The sequence below is a fragment of the Corythoichthys intestinalis genome, chromosome 14 (assembly GCF_030265065.1).
Source record: "Corythoichthys intestinalis isolate RoL2023-P3 chromosome 14, ASM3026506v1, whole genome shotgun sequence".
In the NCBI taxonomy this organism is placed as follows: domain Eukaryota; kingdom Metazoa; phylum Chordata; class Actinopteri; order Syngnathiformes; family Syngnathidae; genus Corythoichthys; species Corythoichthys intestinalis.
The window spans coordinates 29,114,144-29,133,828 of NC_080408.1; the positions used below are offsets into that span (position 1 = coordinate 29,114,144).

The 19,685-nt window shown below is 39.4% G+C and overlaps 1 protein-coding gene across 1 annotated transcript in view; it reads left to right on the forward strand.

Moving 5' to 3' along the window:
• The window catches only part of LOC130930324 (uncharacterized), a 29,387-nt gene extending 18,467 nt beyond the window's left edge, over window positions 1–10,920 (forward strand). Inside the window, exons 8-10 of the mRNA XM_057858206.1 lie at window positions 7,182–7,392; window positions 10,324–10,399; window positions 10,526–10,920. Of these exons, the coding sequence (XP_057714189.1) occupies window positions 7,182–7,392; window positions 10,324–10,399; window positions 10,526–10,776 (538 nt within the window). The 3' untranslated portion in view covers window positions 10,777–10,920. The remainder of the gene's footprint in view (window positions 1–7,181; window positions 7,393–10,323; window positions 10,400–10,525) is intronic.
• The last annotated feature ends 8,765 nt before the right edge of the window (window positions 10,921–19,685 follow it).

The window sequence follows — 19,685 nt, forward strand, 5'->3', positions numbered from 1 at the left end:
CTCGCTCTGTTGTATTTTTGTTTTTTATTATTAAGATGATCGTATTGAATTTTTGCACTGGTATTAATAAATAAAATAATCCGGCCAGCTCCCCTGTCGTCCCCGCATCTCAGATCGTCAAATGCTGACGAGAAATAATTGTTTGCTCTTTATGATGTCGCCTTTCTACTCTCATTAGTCTGTTAAGAAAAATGTAGACATATTGCGACATCTCCCGTGTCCGCGCGCTTTGTTTTTGGGCGCTTGAGTAGCACATGATGGACGGATTGACATAATTTGTCAAACCAACCGACACCCTCTGACACAAAAAAAAAAATAAAACACTCGGAAAAAATTGACATGTATATACAGTTTCATTGCAAATCAGTATTATGGTGATCATACTAAATATTCTTTTTTTTTCTGTGCACATATGAGGTAAATATCGCTGCCATGAAGCCTCCATATAGTGACAGTTCTCTGCCCGCTTCACTGCCGTCACGCGACCGCAGCTCAGCTTTTGCTTGCCTCGTAGCTACGCGTTTTAAATTACTGTAAATTTGATAGTATATCGTCATAGGTACAGTCCCGAGTCTGTTGAGAAAAGTAGAACACTAAACCATGCTCGCTAGATTTGTGTGGTGTTTTTGTCTGTTTGAGCAGCATTTGATAGGCTCCACGTTAACAAATATGTGACAAAGTCATTTCCTTTCATTTTATGACTCGTTCACCGCATAGTCATTACTGGAAAGTCAAGTTAGCAGCAAGCTAGGTCAGGAACCGGAGGACCGAATCACTGAACGGAAGTGACAAAACTCAGTCTCGGATTCTTCGTTACCAACTGCGCAAAATGCATCTTCGTTCCAAGTCCGGCAAAAACTAGCGCTGGAGCCAATCGTTCCCATTATATCCTGTTGTTCAACGTATACCGGCCGCATCAGTGCTCCGGAGTGACTGTGGACCATCTACAGCGTGCCGGTGTCATTGACGTGTGGGTGCTCCCGTCAGGAGTGACATTTCACGCGGGTGGCTGTTTTTCGGCACAACGCCGGATATTTACAACGAAGTCCGCCAAAACATTGTTACCGACTAGGCTGTTACGAACAACCTCGCTTTGACAATAAACATCTGAATGAAATTAAGAGCGCTGTTTCATATGCTGGTGTTGTGTAGTAATGAGCAGACGTGACTTCAGCGGCGCTTGTTAACTTTTTAAATGCGCGCACACACTAGATATCATGAAATGGCACACTAGATGTGGTACGTCCCATGCCATTGGCTACGTGAGCACAGAGTGATGGTGGGTTACGTAGTCCATATAGACCCTACCCACGTGACGTCACAACTCCGCTCTCCTGACTGGTGCCGCCCAATTGTCCGTCAACACATCCTGTTTACCTGTTACGGCTACGTACATTCCTCCTATTTACGGCGTGTTTTTCTGCTCGTTAACATTAATAATCAAAATGGTGAAGGCGTGTGTGGCGGTCGGTTGCAATAACAGAGAAGATAGACGGAGAGACTTGAAGTTCTACCGGATTCCGAGAGACCCGGAGAGCAGAGAGCGAGATGGGCTGCTGCAATTCGACGAGAAAACTGGGCTCCAAACGATTACCACAGATTATGTAGTAGTCATTTTATATCTGGTAAGATGCATTTAATATATATTTTTGGGTTTTGGGCTGACAACCACAATTAAGATCATTGCTCGGCTAATCGCCGACAACATACACGTATGTATATAGTGAGAGTGCTATCGCTAAACCATATAAACATTAAAAGCCCTAGCTCCATTGACAAATGACATGAAATACATTAGACTTGACAGTGGATGTTAGCAAGAACAAAAGATTTTGAATTGAAAATTTTGTAACTCACCTTTCCAAGCACAAGATAGATTCCTGCCGAATTTTCGTGGACGAGGACCTGTTTCACCCAACCAGCCACGAAGTATTTATAAGCCTCCAAGCTCTTAAAGTTTTTCAAACTTTCGTGAGAATAGGCTGATTTTGTGTGGACAAGATAGTTTTAAATATCAGGGTAGCTAGCAGATGTCTGGCAAATACAGCGGGTCGAAAAACATCGATTTAGGCATCAAATATGGATCTGGCGAATGGATAAACTGAAGCTTTTCCACATAACGCCTTTTATGCAACGCATCAAGTGAGTTTACGGCATCCGAAAGCACCGGGTCTTCCATGAAATGCATTATAAATTGCTCGATCAATTGAGACCATTGATAATACAGACACAAAATGACGGACAAGGGGGCGGAACAATACAGCGAGCACGTGATTTTGTGACGTCGGTGGGTAGGGTCTATACTACATTGATGAATTCTAAACTGTCATGACTGAATGGAAGTTAAGAAGGCCAAATCATTCCATACCAGTGACTACCCTGTTGCAAATATTGTTAATTCAGTACGTGACACAGATGGATTCGGACCACAAATAGGATGTCTTGCTCATGTAGTAAACCTAGCTGCTAAGAAAGCTGTAGCAATCAACAGTGTGCCTTGCCTCACTTTACAAACAGTAAAGATTGTTCTCAGCACTTTTGTACAAACATTTTTCAGATCAGTAAGAAGTAAGCACATACAGTAAATATTATGCACTAAAATGCATGTTTATATGATGGCAATTTAATTTTTGCTCGCTAGCAAAAAAAAAAAAAAAAAAAAAAAAAAACGAAACAAAAAATATAATTGTTTTTTTTTTTTTACAGAGCATTAAATGTATTGAATCGGATCGAAAATCGTGACCCCCGTATCAAAAATCGTACCGAACCCAGTGTTTCCCACAGGATTTTAGGAGACTGTGGTGGGAGGGTCTCTGACCATAGGATTTTTTGAAACTGTGGTGGTGGGCTGCATCGGAGTCGGACAGCCACACCATGTCGTGCCACGGCGATTTTTTTTTTTTTTTCATTTTTTTTTTCCCCCAAGAAGAACCATAACAAAGATATATTTGAAATATTTCATTAGCTAGGCTAATGTTATAGCTCTCAGCTACGGTACATGTATGTAAAATGCGTTGCTGATTACAGCTACGTTACCCTATGTAATAATGCGACTTTTTTTCTTGTAGCAATAGTACGACTTACATCTTGTAGTGACTCAGGGTTGGCAACCCAAACTGTTGAAAGAGCCATATTTGACACCCCCCCCCCCCCCCCCCCCCCAAAAAAAAAAAAAAAAAAAAACTGATACAGTATGTCTGGAGCAGCAAAAAATTAAAAGCCTTGTACAAGCCTTATAATTATCAATACTAGCTATATTAGCCTACTATAAAAATGAATAAGTTGGCTAGAAATACATAATTAGCCTTCATGATTAAATGTTTATTTTCCCTGCAGTGGATCCTATAGTGCACCACGTGACTACTCTGTTGTACGATGACACCACAAGTTTAACTTCATTACAATATTAATGAATTGAAAGAATGTTTGTATCATGTTTGTCCTCCTAGAAATCCTATTAAAACAAAAAATATATTTCCCTCCACCATCTTTTTCCATTAAAAAAAAAAAAAAAAAAAAAAAAAAAAGCTCCGAAGCAGCACTAAAGAGCCGCATGCGGCCCAAGAGCCGCGGGTTTCAGACCGCCGGCGTAGCCCTCCTTTCTCCTTTTTATTTGACCCTCATAAGTACTACATTACCACAACAATAACAGTCCTTCTGTCAACTGACCCATTTACAGGACTGGGGGAATTCTAATGGCCGTGTAAAGTTTTTCTTGATTCGGTGAGAAGGTGAATAGTTTTTTCCCCGTTGTTCGTGAACTAAATTTCCACACAAACGCACATCGAGGTACCATTAACTTAGCAAGGAGAGGTATGAGAGTCATTTTTCGAGTGTCCCAGAGCTCGCGAAATTGGGGGGGCGGGGGGGCGCATTTATCCAACTTTCGTCAGCCGTAATTGTCTGAAGTTGGCGCGTCGGTGTTGTGCCGAAAAATAGCCACTCCACGCGAAATGTCCCCCCGACGCGAGCGCCCACACGTCACTCGTACAAACAGCCTTTTCTTACCAATCGATGGACACGGAAACGACGTTCTTGTACCGTGAATATGTATCATTTTACTCTGCTTGAACTAATAAATACTTTACTGTGACCAAGGCTCTGAAAATAGAGCAAGGCTTTATTTTGGGCCCCGCCTCTCTGCGCAAGTTCAATCAAAGTTTGCTTTCCGTCCAAGACGGCCGTCCACCGCTCACTTTCGCCGAAAAGTCCGATCCAAACTATTGTAATGCCCCGGATATGGGGAAGAAGGAGAGAAGTCTGTATTTGCTTACCCACTTGATTGTGGTAACAATAATAAAGAAAAACAATAACAAAATAACAGCGGGCTGCTACGACATGCGACCGCTATCTCTCGCTATCTCGCTCGTTCTCCCATTCTTCCTACTCGTTCCCCTTGCGTCTCTTAAATGAATGAAGAAATAAATAAAATACTACTCTAAAATGCTGCTCTCACTCGCGCGGGTAGTAGAGTGGAGTGGGCTACAGCTGTGTAATCGGCTGACTGACGCATCTGATTAGTATCTTTTTTTTTTTTCGGCGGGGGGGGGGGGGGGCGCAAACGAGACTGTGGCTCTTTCATTGGTGGGAAACACTGGAACCGTGACTTAACTGTATCGTTGCATCCCTATGGCAGGGGTTTTCAACCCAGTCCTCAAGGCACACTGTGGGTCCTGGTTTTTGTTCCAGCCGATCCAGCAGAGACAGTTGAACCAATGAGGCTTCTGCTAAAACAAGCCACACCTGACTGCAATCAACTGATTGCACTTGTAAAACACCAGATTGGGGAAAAAGTGTTGTCATCTTGTTTGGTAAGAATGAAATCCTGCACCCACAGTGTGCCTTAGTGGAATAGGTTGGGAACCCCTGCCCTATGGAACTCCATTGCAGAAGCTATGACGGGGAAAAGTTTTCATTTGCCTAAATGCTTAAGTTATTAAGTGCAATTTTTTTTTCTCTTTTTTTTTTTTTTTTTTTTTAACACGTTTTATTTATTCTGTGGTGCTGTGCGGTATCAATATTGTTGGTTTTCTTTACTTAAGAGGCATGGTGTATTGTTTTTAGTTGTGATTTCTTAAAAAGTATTTTTGAATTTATCTATTAATGTATACTGTATTCTCACTGTGTTATTGTAAATTGGTTAAAAAAAAATTGGGGGGGCGCAATAATATCGCAATAATTTATGAGAATAATTATCGCACAATAATATTTGTTATCGCGACAGGCCTAGCTGACCACTGTATTTGCGGCGGACACGAGAAAATCACTTCTCAAAATGTCAAAGAGGCAGGCCCCACTGAGTAATTATTTCCGTGTTCCCCCACCCCCGTCAAAAGACAGACAGACGACAGAGACATCACCGGAGCTACCGAAAAAAAGGACTTTTGCTGAAAAGTGGCTGCAGGAGGTACCATGGCTAGAAGCAAATGATGCTCGCACGGAAATGTGGTGCAACATTTGCCGTGAGAATCCCAATGTCGCTAATAAGAGCAGGGCATTTTATGTATGGTCAAAGAATTTTAGCCATCCAAACTTTGAAAAGCACGAAAAAAACAGAGCATGTGGCAATTAATCAAACTATCGATGTCAGACAGGACCCCACTCGCCCTATGGACAAGTGGCGGAATAAAGTTATTGTAGAACAGCGCCATGGGCTGACAAACGTGTTTTTGCTCGCATTTCACAAAGCTAAACATGCACGTTCAATGAGCTCTTATGAGGAGGACATCCCACTTTTACAAAGGCTTGGAGTTAATGTGAAAGCCGCATATGAATGCCCTTTATTTTGAATTAGTGCTTTTATGTTTATTTAAAGTAATGGCAATTTTGTTGTGCCAGTTGATGTTAATCAAGCGTTAATTGTTTATATAATTGATTAAAGGTAATTGGCTCTAATTAAAGCTTGTCATAATTTTATCGCATCAGACGGGTCGGCTCTCAAGCTCAATGAGGACCAAGTCACATCTCCAGGTCCTCCTCTAAGAACCTGGGCAAAAAAAATATGTGCACCCCTGGTTATATCAGTAAACCAGTGAGCATTGTTAGCATGCTCATTGCAAAATAACTCCACACCATTTCAAAGGAGGTAAATACTGTGAGCAGCAAAAATAAAAACTGTCCTTCTGTCCAAGGACACTTTTTTTCTTTTATTCAGTTTTGTTTTTTTGGTCAGATTTTTTTAGCATATTGTCCTCATGAGTGAATGCTTCTAATCAATTTTAATTTGTTATTATTTACTGATTTTATTACATTTTATTTTTTTTGTATCAAATAGTCAAAAATGTACCTTGAGTGTATTTTTTACAGTTTGGATATGACTTTTTTTGAAATTCAGGCAAATTGATGCGCGTCAAGTGTTCTCTGTTACAAACAAAACAATGTTAATAAAGTTATACTTTATTATAAGTTGATCTATGTTACTTTTTTTCTTTATTTAAAAAAAAAAGGACAAAATGTTAGGCAGATGCGTATTTATAATAGTAATTATATAGACAAATGATACTATTTACAGTGGCGGCAGAGAGTTTGGGGGGGCGCGAAACATTTACGTCTTCCTTGGGGGGGCATAACAGAAAATAATTGAGAAGCACTCTAATAAACAAATACAGTACTTATGTACTGTGTGTTGAATGTATATATCCGTCTTGTCTTATCTTTCCATTCCACCAATAATTTACAGAAAAATATGGCATATTTTATACATGGTTTGAATTGCGATTAATTACGAATAATACATTTTTAAGCTGTAATTAACGTGATTAAAAATTTTAATTGTTTGACAACCCTACCAAGAAGAGTAAACTATAAATTATAGCACAAGGAGCTTGTCTTTGTGTCAGGTGCAAACATAAAGTTACCAAAAATGGAATGAAAGATCAAAGAGAATGAACGAAAACATTCTAGTGAAAAAAAGATGCAGTATGCTGCAAGTATAAATAAAAGTAAACATTAGATATAGCTCATTTGCATTGCAATAATCAAACATATTTGATCACTGTCAATTTAGAAGCACTAACTTTGCTCATGTCAAAATAAAAGTCCTTTTTGTAACCGAGGCTACCCATTTCTGACTACATTCATGTTGAATGCATCTCACTGGTCACAAATGCGAATTCAGAATGCTGTCCCGTGGAAGGAAAATTATCTGCCAGCTGAACTTCTTTGCTGTCTCTGTTTTGAAGGGCTTTGCCTGGTGCATTTAATAGAAGCTGTCCACCCATGAAAAAAAAGGCACCTGAACCACCAAGCTCAAAGTCTGCACGCTTGAGGCTTTTCCATTTTTGTCTGATGTCGGAGTATTCGGCTACAACCCCAAAAGATGAAGCTGTGCTGTTACGAGCAGGTTTAGGAAGGAGAAGTATAATTATTTCAGAAGATGCGGATCACACAGAGGTATAGTATCATCCTAATCACTTAATCGCATGTAGTTTTCCCTCTACATTTGTGTCATGCCATAATCTTTTAGACACAAAACTTGGAAGTAAATCTTCCCTTGTGCAATTTCAATGTCATGGCTGAAATAGATTAATTTATAATCATGACTGCATGATCACAATTTCAGTTAAACACCTTTCAAAATGTAATTTCACAATGTGCTATTCGTTCAAAAAGTATATCATGAAATCTTGTGATACCTATTTAAAAATATACAGTGGTACCTCTACTTACGACATCAAATGGTTCTGGAAGTAGTCTCGTAACCCGAAAATTTCGGAAATAGAGACACGTTTTACATCGGTTCCAAGCACTACTGACGCCACATAAAATGTTATAATTGGAATAAAACAAAAGCCAAATACATTTGAATCATTCCATATCCCGAAGCTTATCATTAATATCTGTAATGAAGTAGATAATGGAACATAATGCAAAAAAAATTTTAAAAATGAGGCAATGCCGTCTTTCACTAGATCGATGGTGCCTATCTCACTCTTCGTGACGCAAAAACGCGAAGAGAGTATTTTTGCCTCTCGTCACCTGAAATTTCTTTCTTAATAAAGCCCCTTTCACATACGCCGAAACACTGTTAAAATCCCGGGATTTAATCGGACAGCCCTTGTATGTGAAAGCAATTTCCCGTGTCGACTGACACGGAGATTACGCGGACATTTCACGGGTCGTGTCTCAGTATAATGTCCGGAACTTTCCCGGGACGAGGCGTATGTGAAAGCAAGCGTTAAATTCCCGGGTCACAGCATGATGACTGATGATGTAAATATCGCGGGGAGCCGATCGTCTCTTCCTCTTTCTTCGCAGTAAGACGAAAAGTGGTAAACATCGCAATTATCAACATAGCGAGATGGAAATGGCTAAATTAAACTTAAAACATAACGAAATTAAATTTCTAATTGATCGTACAGCCGAGGTAGAGACTCCATCTTTGGAAATGTGTAGTTCATTTTGTTGCCAGAAACCAACGGAGGGATGCGGTCAAGGGTTTATTAAATACAAACAAAAATACAAGCGATCGCGGAAAAGGGGGAATAACACAATGGGTCCGTGACAGTAGGTCGACGGGGATCAATAATACTAACCTAAGCGTAGGCAGAGAGCCGATTAGACAACAAAACGAATACACACAAATACCAGCACAACGTAGGGGATTTCAAAACAAGAGCAGCAGAGGTGTCAAAATGGCGCCCAGCAAGTTTATATCTCGGCACCCTTTTCTTGAATCGCATGGGTTTAAATACAGTCTTGATGAACTTGAATTGGCTATTGTCACAACGTCGGGAATAGACATGTGCCGGTTACCGGTTTCACGGTTTACCGTGGTGTGAAAACGTCGCGGTTTCAAAACCACTAAAATTTTCCGTCATACCTTAGTACGGTATTTGCTATTTTTCATGTGCCAAAATGCAGCCAAAGTGGCTTGGTGCGGCAGCGCTCACCCTTCCCCTGTTTGTTGCCGTGAGTGTCAGTGACGCTATTCTGCTAAACAGCCAGCAAACCCAAAAACACACCCTCCAAACACCAGGCGGACTTTTCTGCAGTTTATTGAGCTCTCAAATCGTGGTGAAATATACAAATGAATACATTTAAAACGTCGTACAATTCGATTTTTCCACATGTGATTAGGTTCAACAGGATAGCAGTAGCACCATTAAAAAGTTCGCCAAAAACAAAACACACATTTTCCTTTCAAATTCAATATACAAACTAACTAAAACTTACAAAGACGAATGTTAGCCTAGGCTAAGCTGGGAGAGCAGCTTCGTTGAGATTTTATGTCTCACAGCCGCTGAGTGAGAAACAAGCTTGAGTGGAAGAAGGGGGGAAGAAAAAGGATCGCGTCAAAGATAGCTAATTGAGAAAGGAGGTCTCACTCCTCACTTTTTTTTTTTGTAGATGAAACCTTTCCTCAACAATATTTACATTTTAACTAATTTATAAAACAAACTTATACATTTTTAACTAACTTAACTTTAATTAACTTATGAATTCTTTGTTCTTTTTAACACAACGGCATGGCATCATGTAGACCAGAGTTGACACAGTGGCTGAAAATGGCGAAACTTCACTTGAGCTCCCCCCCCTCAAAAAAAGTCATAAAGTATATGATTTTATTTAGAAGTGTTTTTACTTTTTTATAGCAATTATCTTGTTCTTACTCTAATATTGAGCAATTTGAGCTGTGGCTGTGGGTATAGTCTAGGTTCTATTTAATTTTATATAAAATATTTGTTATTTTTTGTTAATTTATCTATTTTCACATTATATTCATGTTCCAATTTGCAAATATGTTTTGAAAAAAAATCCTGTTCAATGGGAAAAATTTTTTTTTTTTTTTTTTTTTTTTTTTTTTTTTTTAAACCCATACATCTCAAAATTTTGGAGCTATAATTGCAATACCGTGAAACCGCAGTATTTTTGCTCACGGTTATCGTACCGTCAAAATCTCATACCGGCACATGCCTAGTCGGGAATTTACCGTCATTTGTTTGAGAAAGGGGTTTTAGTTTGATGTTCACAGACTTGGGGATAAAGGGTTTGAAATAAGTACGACCACACCCATTTGCTGTCTGAAGACCGAAACTAGCAACGTAATATAATCCCGTTTAACCTGAGCCGTTGTAACCTGAAAACATTTGTTGAAATGTTCGTAAGTAGAGGTACCACTTTATTTCATTTGCTATTTAAGATTAAAACTGTTATTCCTCATGGGTATGATAGAAAAGTCTCTAAACTCTAGATTACTTTCTAGAAGTATTATAGACTTTATAGTACACTTGAATGGGAACAGGAGCATCGTACAGTACTGTATTTTTCAAAGATGGTGATATCTCTGCACAATTGAAACAGAGTTAAATGTTTCTTTTTCAGATAACCACAATTTTGCATAAGGAATACCCTAAACTACAAGATTTGCGTGGGGGATGGCTCCTTCAAAAGGCTGCTGGTGAGACAGATTGTGACTCTTATGTTATCATAAATGTTTCACTTAAAATAAATCGCTTCATATTTGACACAACAAAAAGTATGTTTTGCATAATACAGTTTTTGCATTTTTTCCTGAATGTAAAAGGTGGATCAGGCCAAAGGAAATTGACTCCAGTGCTCCAGACATCGATGGGTTACACAACAAAAACACTTTTGTCATCTACCAAAAATGGAAAGAATGTGATATATATTGTTCCTATACAAGAAAAAATGGACACGAGCCCCTTGCCGTTTGATGCACCAGAATTTTCACACATGCCAAAAAATGACTGTTTGACCTGTGGAGCGTCAGTCCCACTTCTGATGCTCCCTTTACATATTGAATCCTGCCATTAGGAAGCTGTAAATGATCTGAATGAGTTTTGAGACTTTTCTAGTTTTTGTTTTTGTGTACCTGTCCTTTGAACATAGTACCAACTTTTTGATTGATATGGCAACCATATTATAAGCAGGATAATAAACTCCCCATTGTTCCCCGCCCAAAAAATAATTGTAACTTTTGTCTGCGTTGTGGCTGTGTGCATCAATATATGTTACCTTGGTGGAATTCAACCTGCCACAGCTTTTTTTTTTCTGCTCATATCAGCAGACTCAAGTAGCCTGCAACTAACCCAGCTAAATGTTTCCTCTAAAGGCTCTGGACATACTCTTTCCTAAATTGTCAGACTCTCCTGATTTTGAGAATATGTCAAGACAGAGTCCTGATCTGATACTGAAAAAAAGTTGTTTTTTGTTTTAATTTGAACAAAAGTTCCAAAACTTTCAGTACTGTACTTTTTTACAGTACTTCTTCCGCCTTTTCCGAGAGTGTTGCGGAGTATGAAACGCATGTATTTTTGTATCTTTTGGCAATGCCATTGCATTTCTGGGTTTTTGTTACTTTTTACCCCTTAAAAATATATATATGGTGGAAACACAGACAAGGCTGAAAAAGCCGCTTCTGCGCTTGCACCCCTCTTTAAAAAAAACTGCTGTATTTTAAGCCAAAAGAACTGTTGTGTTTGATAGAACAATATGTCTATATGCTGCCATAGCAGATTCATGGCGCATTAAGCCCCCGAATTATTTTTAATTTGTCCCTTTCACCCTGGAAACCCCCGTTTACAGATGTCGCGCAACCGCTTTCGTTTCAACCCAGTGTGTGTAATCGTATTTATTATTCGAAACATCTGTAATTTTTAGCCTAGAATCATTAATTGATGTCTAAAATTTAGTTTTAAAAAAAAACTTTAAAATATGTGAGTATTTTTTTAAACTTTTAAACAAATTACGTAGCAATGAAAAAATTAGCGTCTGTAAATAAGTCATGTATATCTACCTCATAACTATCGCTTAATTGTATTTTTTTTTTCGTTATTGTCGCATTTTCCCCAGTATTTTAGATAATCGATCCAAACAAAGAAAAATTGAAAGAAAAAAAAACATTTAAAAGGGTAGATCTTGACCACTCCTTGATGTCTGCGATTTCTGCATTGTTAGTTCCTTGTTATATTACCATGATTCACCCATAAAATCCTCAAAAAGTCCGGCGTTGGGCATTCACATTTGTGTCTTGACACTCGCTACATGGAGTTTTTGGATCAAAAGAAGGTAAGTACGCGATAATATCTCGTTAAAATCATGGTGTCTTTAATTGTGCTCTCGCGTGCTTTCAACTCCAGTTAGGGTTTTGTTGTGTTATTTAAAAAAAAATAATAATAATTATAATGCCCTCCTGTTCAAAATGTTTCTTTCCGCAGAAAATTGAGATTTTAAGCTTTGCAATGATGTATCACACATGTATAGGCCTATAGGACAATTTTGAAATCTGGCCAAATTGGGGGTCTCAGAGCGGAACTTCAAGTCACCCGAGTGTTTTCCGCCATATATATATATACATACACTGCTCACAGAAATTAAAGGAACACTTTTTTAAATTGGGCGTTGCATGAACTGAATTAAAACTGTCAATTTTCTGGTTGGTTAAGCAGCTGAGGGCCTCGTTAATCAATTTCAGCAGGTGTTCATGGAATTAACAACAGGTGCACTTCAGTGGCAACAATTAGAAAACCCTCAAAACAGGACTGGTTTTACATGTGGAGGTCATTTGAAGTTTCTCCCTCTTGATCTTTTTTTTGTTGGTTTTCCGCTCGTGCTGATTTTGGCTTGCGTACTTATCTCAACTGGCAGTACGAGGCGATTCCTTAAACCTACAGAAGCTGCACAGGTTGTCCAGCTTCTCCAGGATGGCACATCCACACGTGCTGCATCAAGAAGGATTAATGTGTCTCCCAGCACAATCTCCAGAATATGGAAGAGATTTCAGGAGACTGGTGGTTACTCTCGGAGAGCTGGACAGGGCCATAAAAGGTCCTCAACCCCTCAGCAGGACTGATACCTTGCTCCTTTGTGCAAGGCAGAACAGGCTGAACTCTGCTCGTGCCCTACAGAATGACCTCCAGAGGGCCACTGGTGTGAATGTTTCTACCCAAACAATCAGGAACAGACTTCATGAAGGTGGCCTGAGGGCCCGACGTCCTGTAGTGGGTCCTATGCTCACTGCACAGCACCGTGGAGCTCGACTGGCATTTGCTCAAGAACACCAGTATTGGCAAGTCAGCCACTGGTGCCCTGTACTTTTCACAGACGAGAGCAGGTTCACCCTGAGCACCTGTGATAGACATGAAAGAGTCTGGAGAAGACAAGGAGAACGTTATACTCCCTGCAACGTCGTTCAACATGACAGGTTTGGTGGTGGGTCAGTGATCGTCTGGGGAGGCATATCCATGGAGGGACGCACAGACCTCTATTGCTCAGGAAATTGTGCTCTGACTGCCATAAGGTATCAAGATGAAATCCTTGAACCCACTGTCAGACCCTACGCTGGTGCAGTCGGTCCTGTTTTCCTCCTAATGCCCAGCCTCACGTGGCAAGAGTATGCAGGCAGTACCTGGAGGATGAAGGAATTGAAACAATTGAATGGCCTTCACGATCCCCTGACTTAAACCCAATAGAACATCTCTGGGACATTATGTTTCGGTCCATTAGGCGCCACCAGGTTCAGGTTGCTCCTCAAACTGTACAACAGCTCAGGGATGCCCTCACACAGATCTGGGAGGAAATGCCACAAGACACCATCCGTCTCATTAGGAGCATGTCGTGATGTTGTCAAGCATGCATACAAGCTCGTGGGGGCCTTACAAGATAATTTCTGCAACTCAAAATGCTTTTCAGTAAGTTTTGGAAAAAATGGACTAGCCTGCCACATCTTCATTTCACTCTTATTTTACAGTGTCTACACAATTGAGCCCTCTGTAGGCTGAAAACTTTTATTTCCATTAAAAGACTTGGCACCCTTTTGTTCCTAAGAGATCTGATGTGTCAAATGTGTTTCTTTAAAGTTGTAGCGGAGGATAGTGTTGAGTCTGCTTAGCTCGTTGAGTAAAGTTCGCTGTGTTAGGCCGCTCATGTCTCTTGACTCAGCCGGAAACGCGCACGGCTTAAGAGTGCTCCCCCGGAACACAACATTCCCGACATAAGTTCCACGGGTGAATTATGAACATATAATGAAGGGTCACCACAAAGTGCTCCTTTTAATTTTTGTGAGCTGCTTGTGGAACAAGCTAAACAATAATTAACACATTTGTGCCTTTGATGCGTTGAAGGACGGAAGGTGAGAGGCGAGCATGAAGCAGAAAAACATGAATATATTTTTTTTTAAATTAAAAACCAGATCCTTTTCACCCTCGGAAAAATGGGCCGATCAGAACATCCCTATAAATTGCTGGGATACCGATCTGCGGTGGGTAGGGTGACCAAACGTCCTCTTTTGCCCGGACAAGTCCTACTTTCACCTACTATCCTCGTGGTCCGGGCGGGTTTTATAAATTCATAAAAAATGTCCGGATTTTATGATTTTTCACGGGACCAATTTGAAGAGAATCCCTCCGGCCGCTGGGTGGCAGCGCCTGCCTGCGATGACATGGCCCCTAGTAGTGGGGAGGGAAGGAGTAGTTCTTGTTTTTGTTGGCAGTTTACCGCTATCATGAGGCATTACCGCCATCTACTGGGTTGACGATTTGGCCACAACGCCTGCCCAGTTATTAAGTTTTTTACGATAAATACGTATATAATGGCAACTGTTGACTTCTGTCGGAGCTTTGACTGTAAAATCCCGTTTGGTATCGCACCGTTGCGCTGCCGATGATTGTAAACTTTTATAGCAAAGTTTGATTTTTGCCTCAGCTAGCTATCAGTAAGCTAAACCGCGCTAGGCATTATGGGAAACGTAGTTTTTAACTACTACGTTTGGAAACATGCTGGTTGAATAGTTTGTCAGTTTATTTCGGTTTTTGTTTGTGTGCAATCTAGAACATTGAATGAGAATATCAATTGAATGGAAATAACAATTTGTCAAGGACAATTGTCGTGATAATAATTTATAAAAATGTTTACTTGGCACATAGCCCTCTCTGTGTATGTGTATTGACTGAACTACATTTCTATGCTTCTGCATTATATATTATACGTATATATATATATATATATATATATATACACACACACACACACACACACAGTGGGGAGAACAAGTATTTGATACACTGCCAATGGGTTTTCCCATTGGCAGTGTATCAAATACTTGTATCAAATACTGTATATTTTTTATTTTTTTCAAGTCATTATGTTTTTTTCAAACTGCATTTTTCCATCCAGAGTGAGGGGGCACATTTTAAATATATTAAAGTGATATAGGCATCTTGGAGTAAACTTCGAGTAAAATTCAAGTATCTTGAGGCCGGGCTGTGTGTCCTCTTTTTTTGGAAATCAAAATATGGTCACCCTAGCGGTGGGTAACTCCCAAGGTTTTAGACACAGTGGTGCTAACATTGAAAAAAGTCGAGACAAAGGCTACATTTACAGGAACACATTTTTTTCTGGTTAAAAAAGCCTGATCGGAATAAAATGCTTCATTGTAGACACAGGCCACTTGGAATATTCTAACCCAAACCCATTCCAATCAAGATTATATTCCGAATGATCGGGGTGTTTTTCTGTCGATTGATCCGATTGTCCATAATTTGTTCCGACTCAATGTATGACACCTGGGTGTCAATGAAAACAATGCATCCGATCATAATTTTAGTCCGAACACTTATCGGATTAAAGAAATTTTGTCTCTTACATGAGCGGCGAACTGCGCAATGTGAGAAACACAGTTTTGAACGGCACATGTAATGAGTGATCTGTTTATTAGTCAAATGTTGGAATTTGCATGCAAACATTATGCACACCACGAGACGCACATGCTTGTTTTCACATATAGAATCTAAATGAAGAACAAGTTTGTAGGAATGGTCCACTCATAAAACGCAACAACAGAAGCCCGCCCGTCCCATCAGACCATAGGACATGGTTCCAGTAATCCATGTGCTTTGTTGACATGTCTTCAGCAAACTGTTTGCGGGCTTTCTTGTGTACCATCTTCAGAAGAGGCTTCCTCCTGGGTTGACAGCCTTGCACACCAATTTAATGTAGAATGCGGCGTGTGGTCTTCGCACTAACAGGCTGACCCCCACCTCTTCAATCTCTGCAGCAATGCTGGCAACACTCCTGTAACGTGTCACATGACATTTTTGGAGGGAAAATGACAAGCAGTACTCGATTTGGACATTTAGGGATGTACGTAGTTTCTAGGGGGTGTACTCACTTTTGTTGCCAGGGGTTTAGATACTAAGGGCTATATTGTGAGTTATTTTGAGGGGAAAATAAATTAACTATTATATAAGCTGCACACATACTACTTTTCATTGTGCCACAGTGTAATTTTGTCAAGGTTCTCCCAAGAAAACATATACTTAAAATTAAATATCTGCAGAAATGCGAGGGGTGTACTCACTTTTGTGATACACTGTATAGGAGAGAGAGGGCTTTGTTAAAGGCATTGGGAGATGGGTGAGAGTCAAATTATGCTTCCTAGAAATGAGAGCTGGAGGGTCATAAATATTTGAAAGCAACGTAACTATTTAGAATATGAAGGGGTAAGTGTATGGGGTGCTGTTTGTAAAGCAGCACATGCTCAAAATTATGACATTTTCTCACATTTAGCACCAGATAGTGTTTAAAACGTGGTGTGAAAATTTTAGTCACTTTTTTTGCACTTTTACAACATTATTTAGCAACTTAAATATTTATTTTTGAATAAGTTTTGGACCTGATTGTTTAAATCCGGAACTAAATATTTAATTTAAATCCTAAATTTATATCCTAAATGCTAAATCTGGAAATGGTTGGAAGTAAATATTTAGCTTAATATGCAAATTCACATGACTGGAGACCGGAAGTAACAAAATAAAAGCTGGAGCACACAAAATACGCTTTAAATAGTTTCTCCTAAATATGTCTTTTACCTATATATTGTTATTATCACAATGACTTATGGTCAAGAGCAGACTGCCACCGTTGAGTAAGTTTTATTCATTTTCAAGCAACGTAAACGGACAGTCTGAGCTGCTCCACCAGCTTTTATTTTGTTACTTCCGGTCTCCAGTCACATGAATTTGCATATTAAGCTAAATATTTAGTTCCGACCGTTTCCTGATTAACATTTAGGATATAGGATATAAATTTAAGATTTCAATTAAATATTTAGTTCGGGATTAAAACAATAAGGTCAAAAACTTCTTATTTAAAAATATTTACGTTGCTAAATAATGTTGTAAATGTGCAAAAAAAAAAAAAAAGTGACTCTAAAAATTTCACAGCATTTTAAACACTGTGGTGCTAAATGTGAGAAAATGTTGTCGTAATTTTAAGCACGTGCTGCTTTACAACCTGCGCCCCATATAAGTGGGCTACCTATTTGTTTTAGGAATGTTTAGAATTGCTGTTTAAACTCCAGATCAGCCTGTGACGCTAATGCTCCCTTAAATAGGGAATGGGACGTACTACGTCATTGTTTGGACGCGCCTCCATACTGGCAATATGATTCACTTCCGGGCCGGCAGAGTCAATGCGGATTGTAACGTGTGGTAGTGCTAAGCTAACTCTTTCGGTGTTTTAGAAAGAAAATATGGGTGCTTATTGTTGCGTTACCGGGTGCAACAGCGTCTCCTACGACAAAAAAAGGGGCTAGGAAAAATGGACTCACTTTTCACCGTTTTCCTGCATGGAGGACCAAATATCAGATCACGAAGGTACGACGGATGGCTGGATTGCAGCGGTTCGTCGGAAAAGCATTTATGATCATATTTCTGCTGGAATGAGAGTGTGTTCCTGTCATCTCTACTCTTGTAAGTTGAACGCTTTATCCACTTTTGGTTTCAATACGTTTTTGTTTTTTTACACCGTTGTGTAAATCTGCCTCGGTAGCAATGCTCGCCTACTACGACTCACCTACCTGTTGTGTTCCTAGGTAAACCTGCTGACAACACACCCCGATTGTTCACCATCTCTCTTCTTGGATCATTTGACAAAGAAAATTTGTTCAATGGAGTGGTTCCATTTGTCCTGTGTCGGACTCAAACAAGCCCCTGCAGCAGACGCCATCTGGGTCTGCCCTTCTCGTCGATGAACTGCGGGCTTTTAACTTGTGAAAATGCAAGAACTTTAATGCACATATTTATTCTGCCTGGCTATTTAACTATGGCCAGTGACGTTTTTTTTTTTTTTTTTTTTTTAACCACTTTGACAAAGACACGTTTCATTGTAATGTTGAATTTATATATTCCATTATCATTTTTAAATTATAATATTCTTATTTGCACTTATGTAGACTTTAGACTGTCAATTCAAATAGTGTTGGAAAAGTTGCAATACCTAAAATAGAAATGCAAGAACTGTAAAGTACATATTTATACACCTTTATTTACCTAAGGCCACTGGATGTTTTTTAACTGCTTTGAAAAATACAGGTTTTGTTGTGATCTTGTATTTATATAGTATATAGCTTTTTATAATGTATTATGTATTATAATATTTGCTGCCCCCTGCCAGAATGTGGGCCATTTTGTACTAAAAGGATTTTAAACCGTCAGTTCAAATACTGTGTTGGAGACTAGTACTTGCAATACTTAAAATGGAAATGCAAGAACTTTAAAGCACATATTTATCCTGTCTGGCAATTTACCCAAGGCCAGTAAATAGTGTTTTAAACTGCTTTGACAAAGACACGTTTATTGTGATCTTGTATTTGTGTATCACTTATAATTATATAATATTTGCTGCCACCGTCAGAGGGTGGGCCTTGTTTGCACTAATTTAAAGATTTTAAACTGTCAATTCAAATATCGTATTGGAGAAATTGCATTACTTGAAATAAATCTATTGCAACTTATCAGTCCCAGTTCTTGTCTACAACACTGTCCAAAAATTGTCAATGCATATTCCAAATAGAATAACAAAATTAAGTCACCTGACTTTGTAATTATTTCACCTGTTTATTATGAAGACCTGAAGTAAACAACAAGCAGTTACAGTTTGTCAAGAAGTTGTTCAAGTCATGTTTTGGTATTCATATTTTATTGACTTTTCACAACAACACTTGGGATCGTGTTTGTAAGAGCAGAGCAAACTGAAGTTTCAGCGTGCACTCTTCGCCTTTCCAACCTCTCATAACGCTCCGATGTGGTGCGCTTGACCTCAGAATAACCCAAGAAGAGATATGGTGACCAAACGGGATGTGTTGTCAGCATTTCATATGCAGGTTTTCCTAGTAACACAACAGGTAGGTGAGGAGGAGGAGAAGGTTAGCATTGCTACCGAGGCAGATTTACACAACAGTAAAAAAAACAAAAAAAAACGTATTGAAACCAAAACGGATAAATCGTTCAACTTACAAGAGTAGAGATGAGGGGAATACACTCTCATTCCAGCAGAAATATGATCAAGAGAAATGCTTTTCCAACGAACCGCTGCGCCCCAGCCATCCTTTGTGATCTGATATTTGGTCCTCCATGCAGGAAAACGGTGAAAAGTGAGTCCAGTTTTCCTCGCCCTTTTTTTAGTCGTAGGAGAAGCTGTTGCACCCGGTAACACAACAATACACACCCATAATTTCTTTCTAAAACACCGAAAGAGTTAGCTTAGCACGACCACACGTTACAATCCGCATTGAGTCTGCTGGCCCGGAAGTGAATCATATTGCCAGCATGGAGGCGCGTCCAAACAATGACGTAGTACGTCCCATTCCCTATTGGTTGGCAACCGCCATTATACCTGAAAAAAAAGAAGCTGGCCGAAATTTGCTTGTCACGTGATCAAGAAAT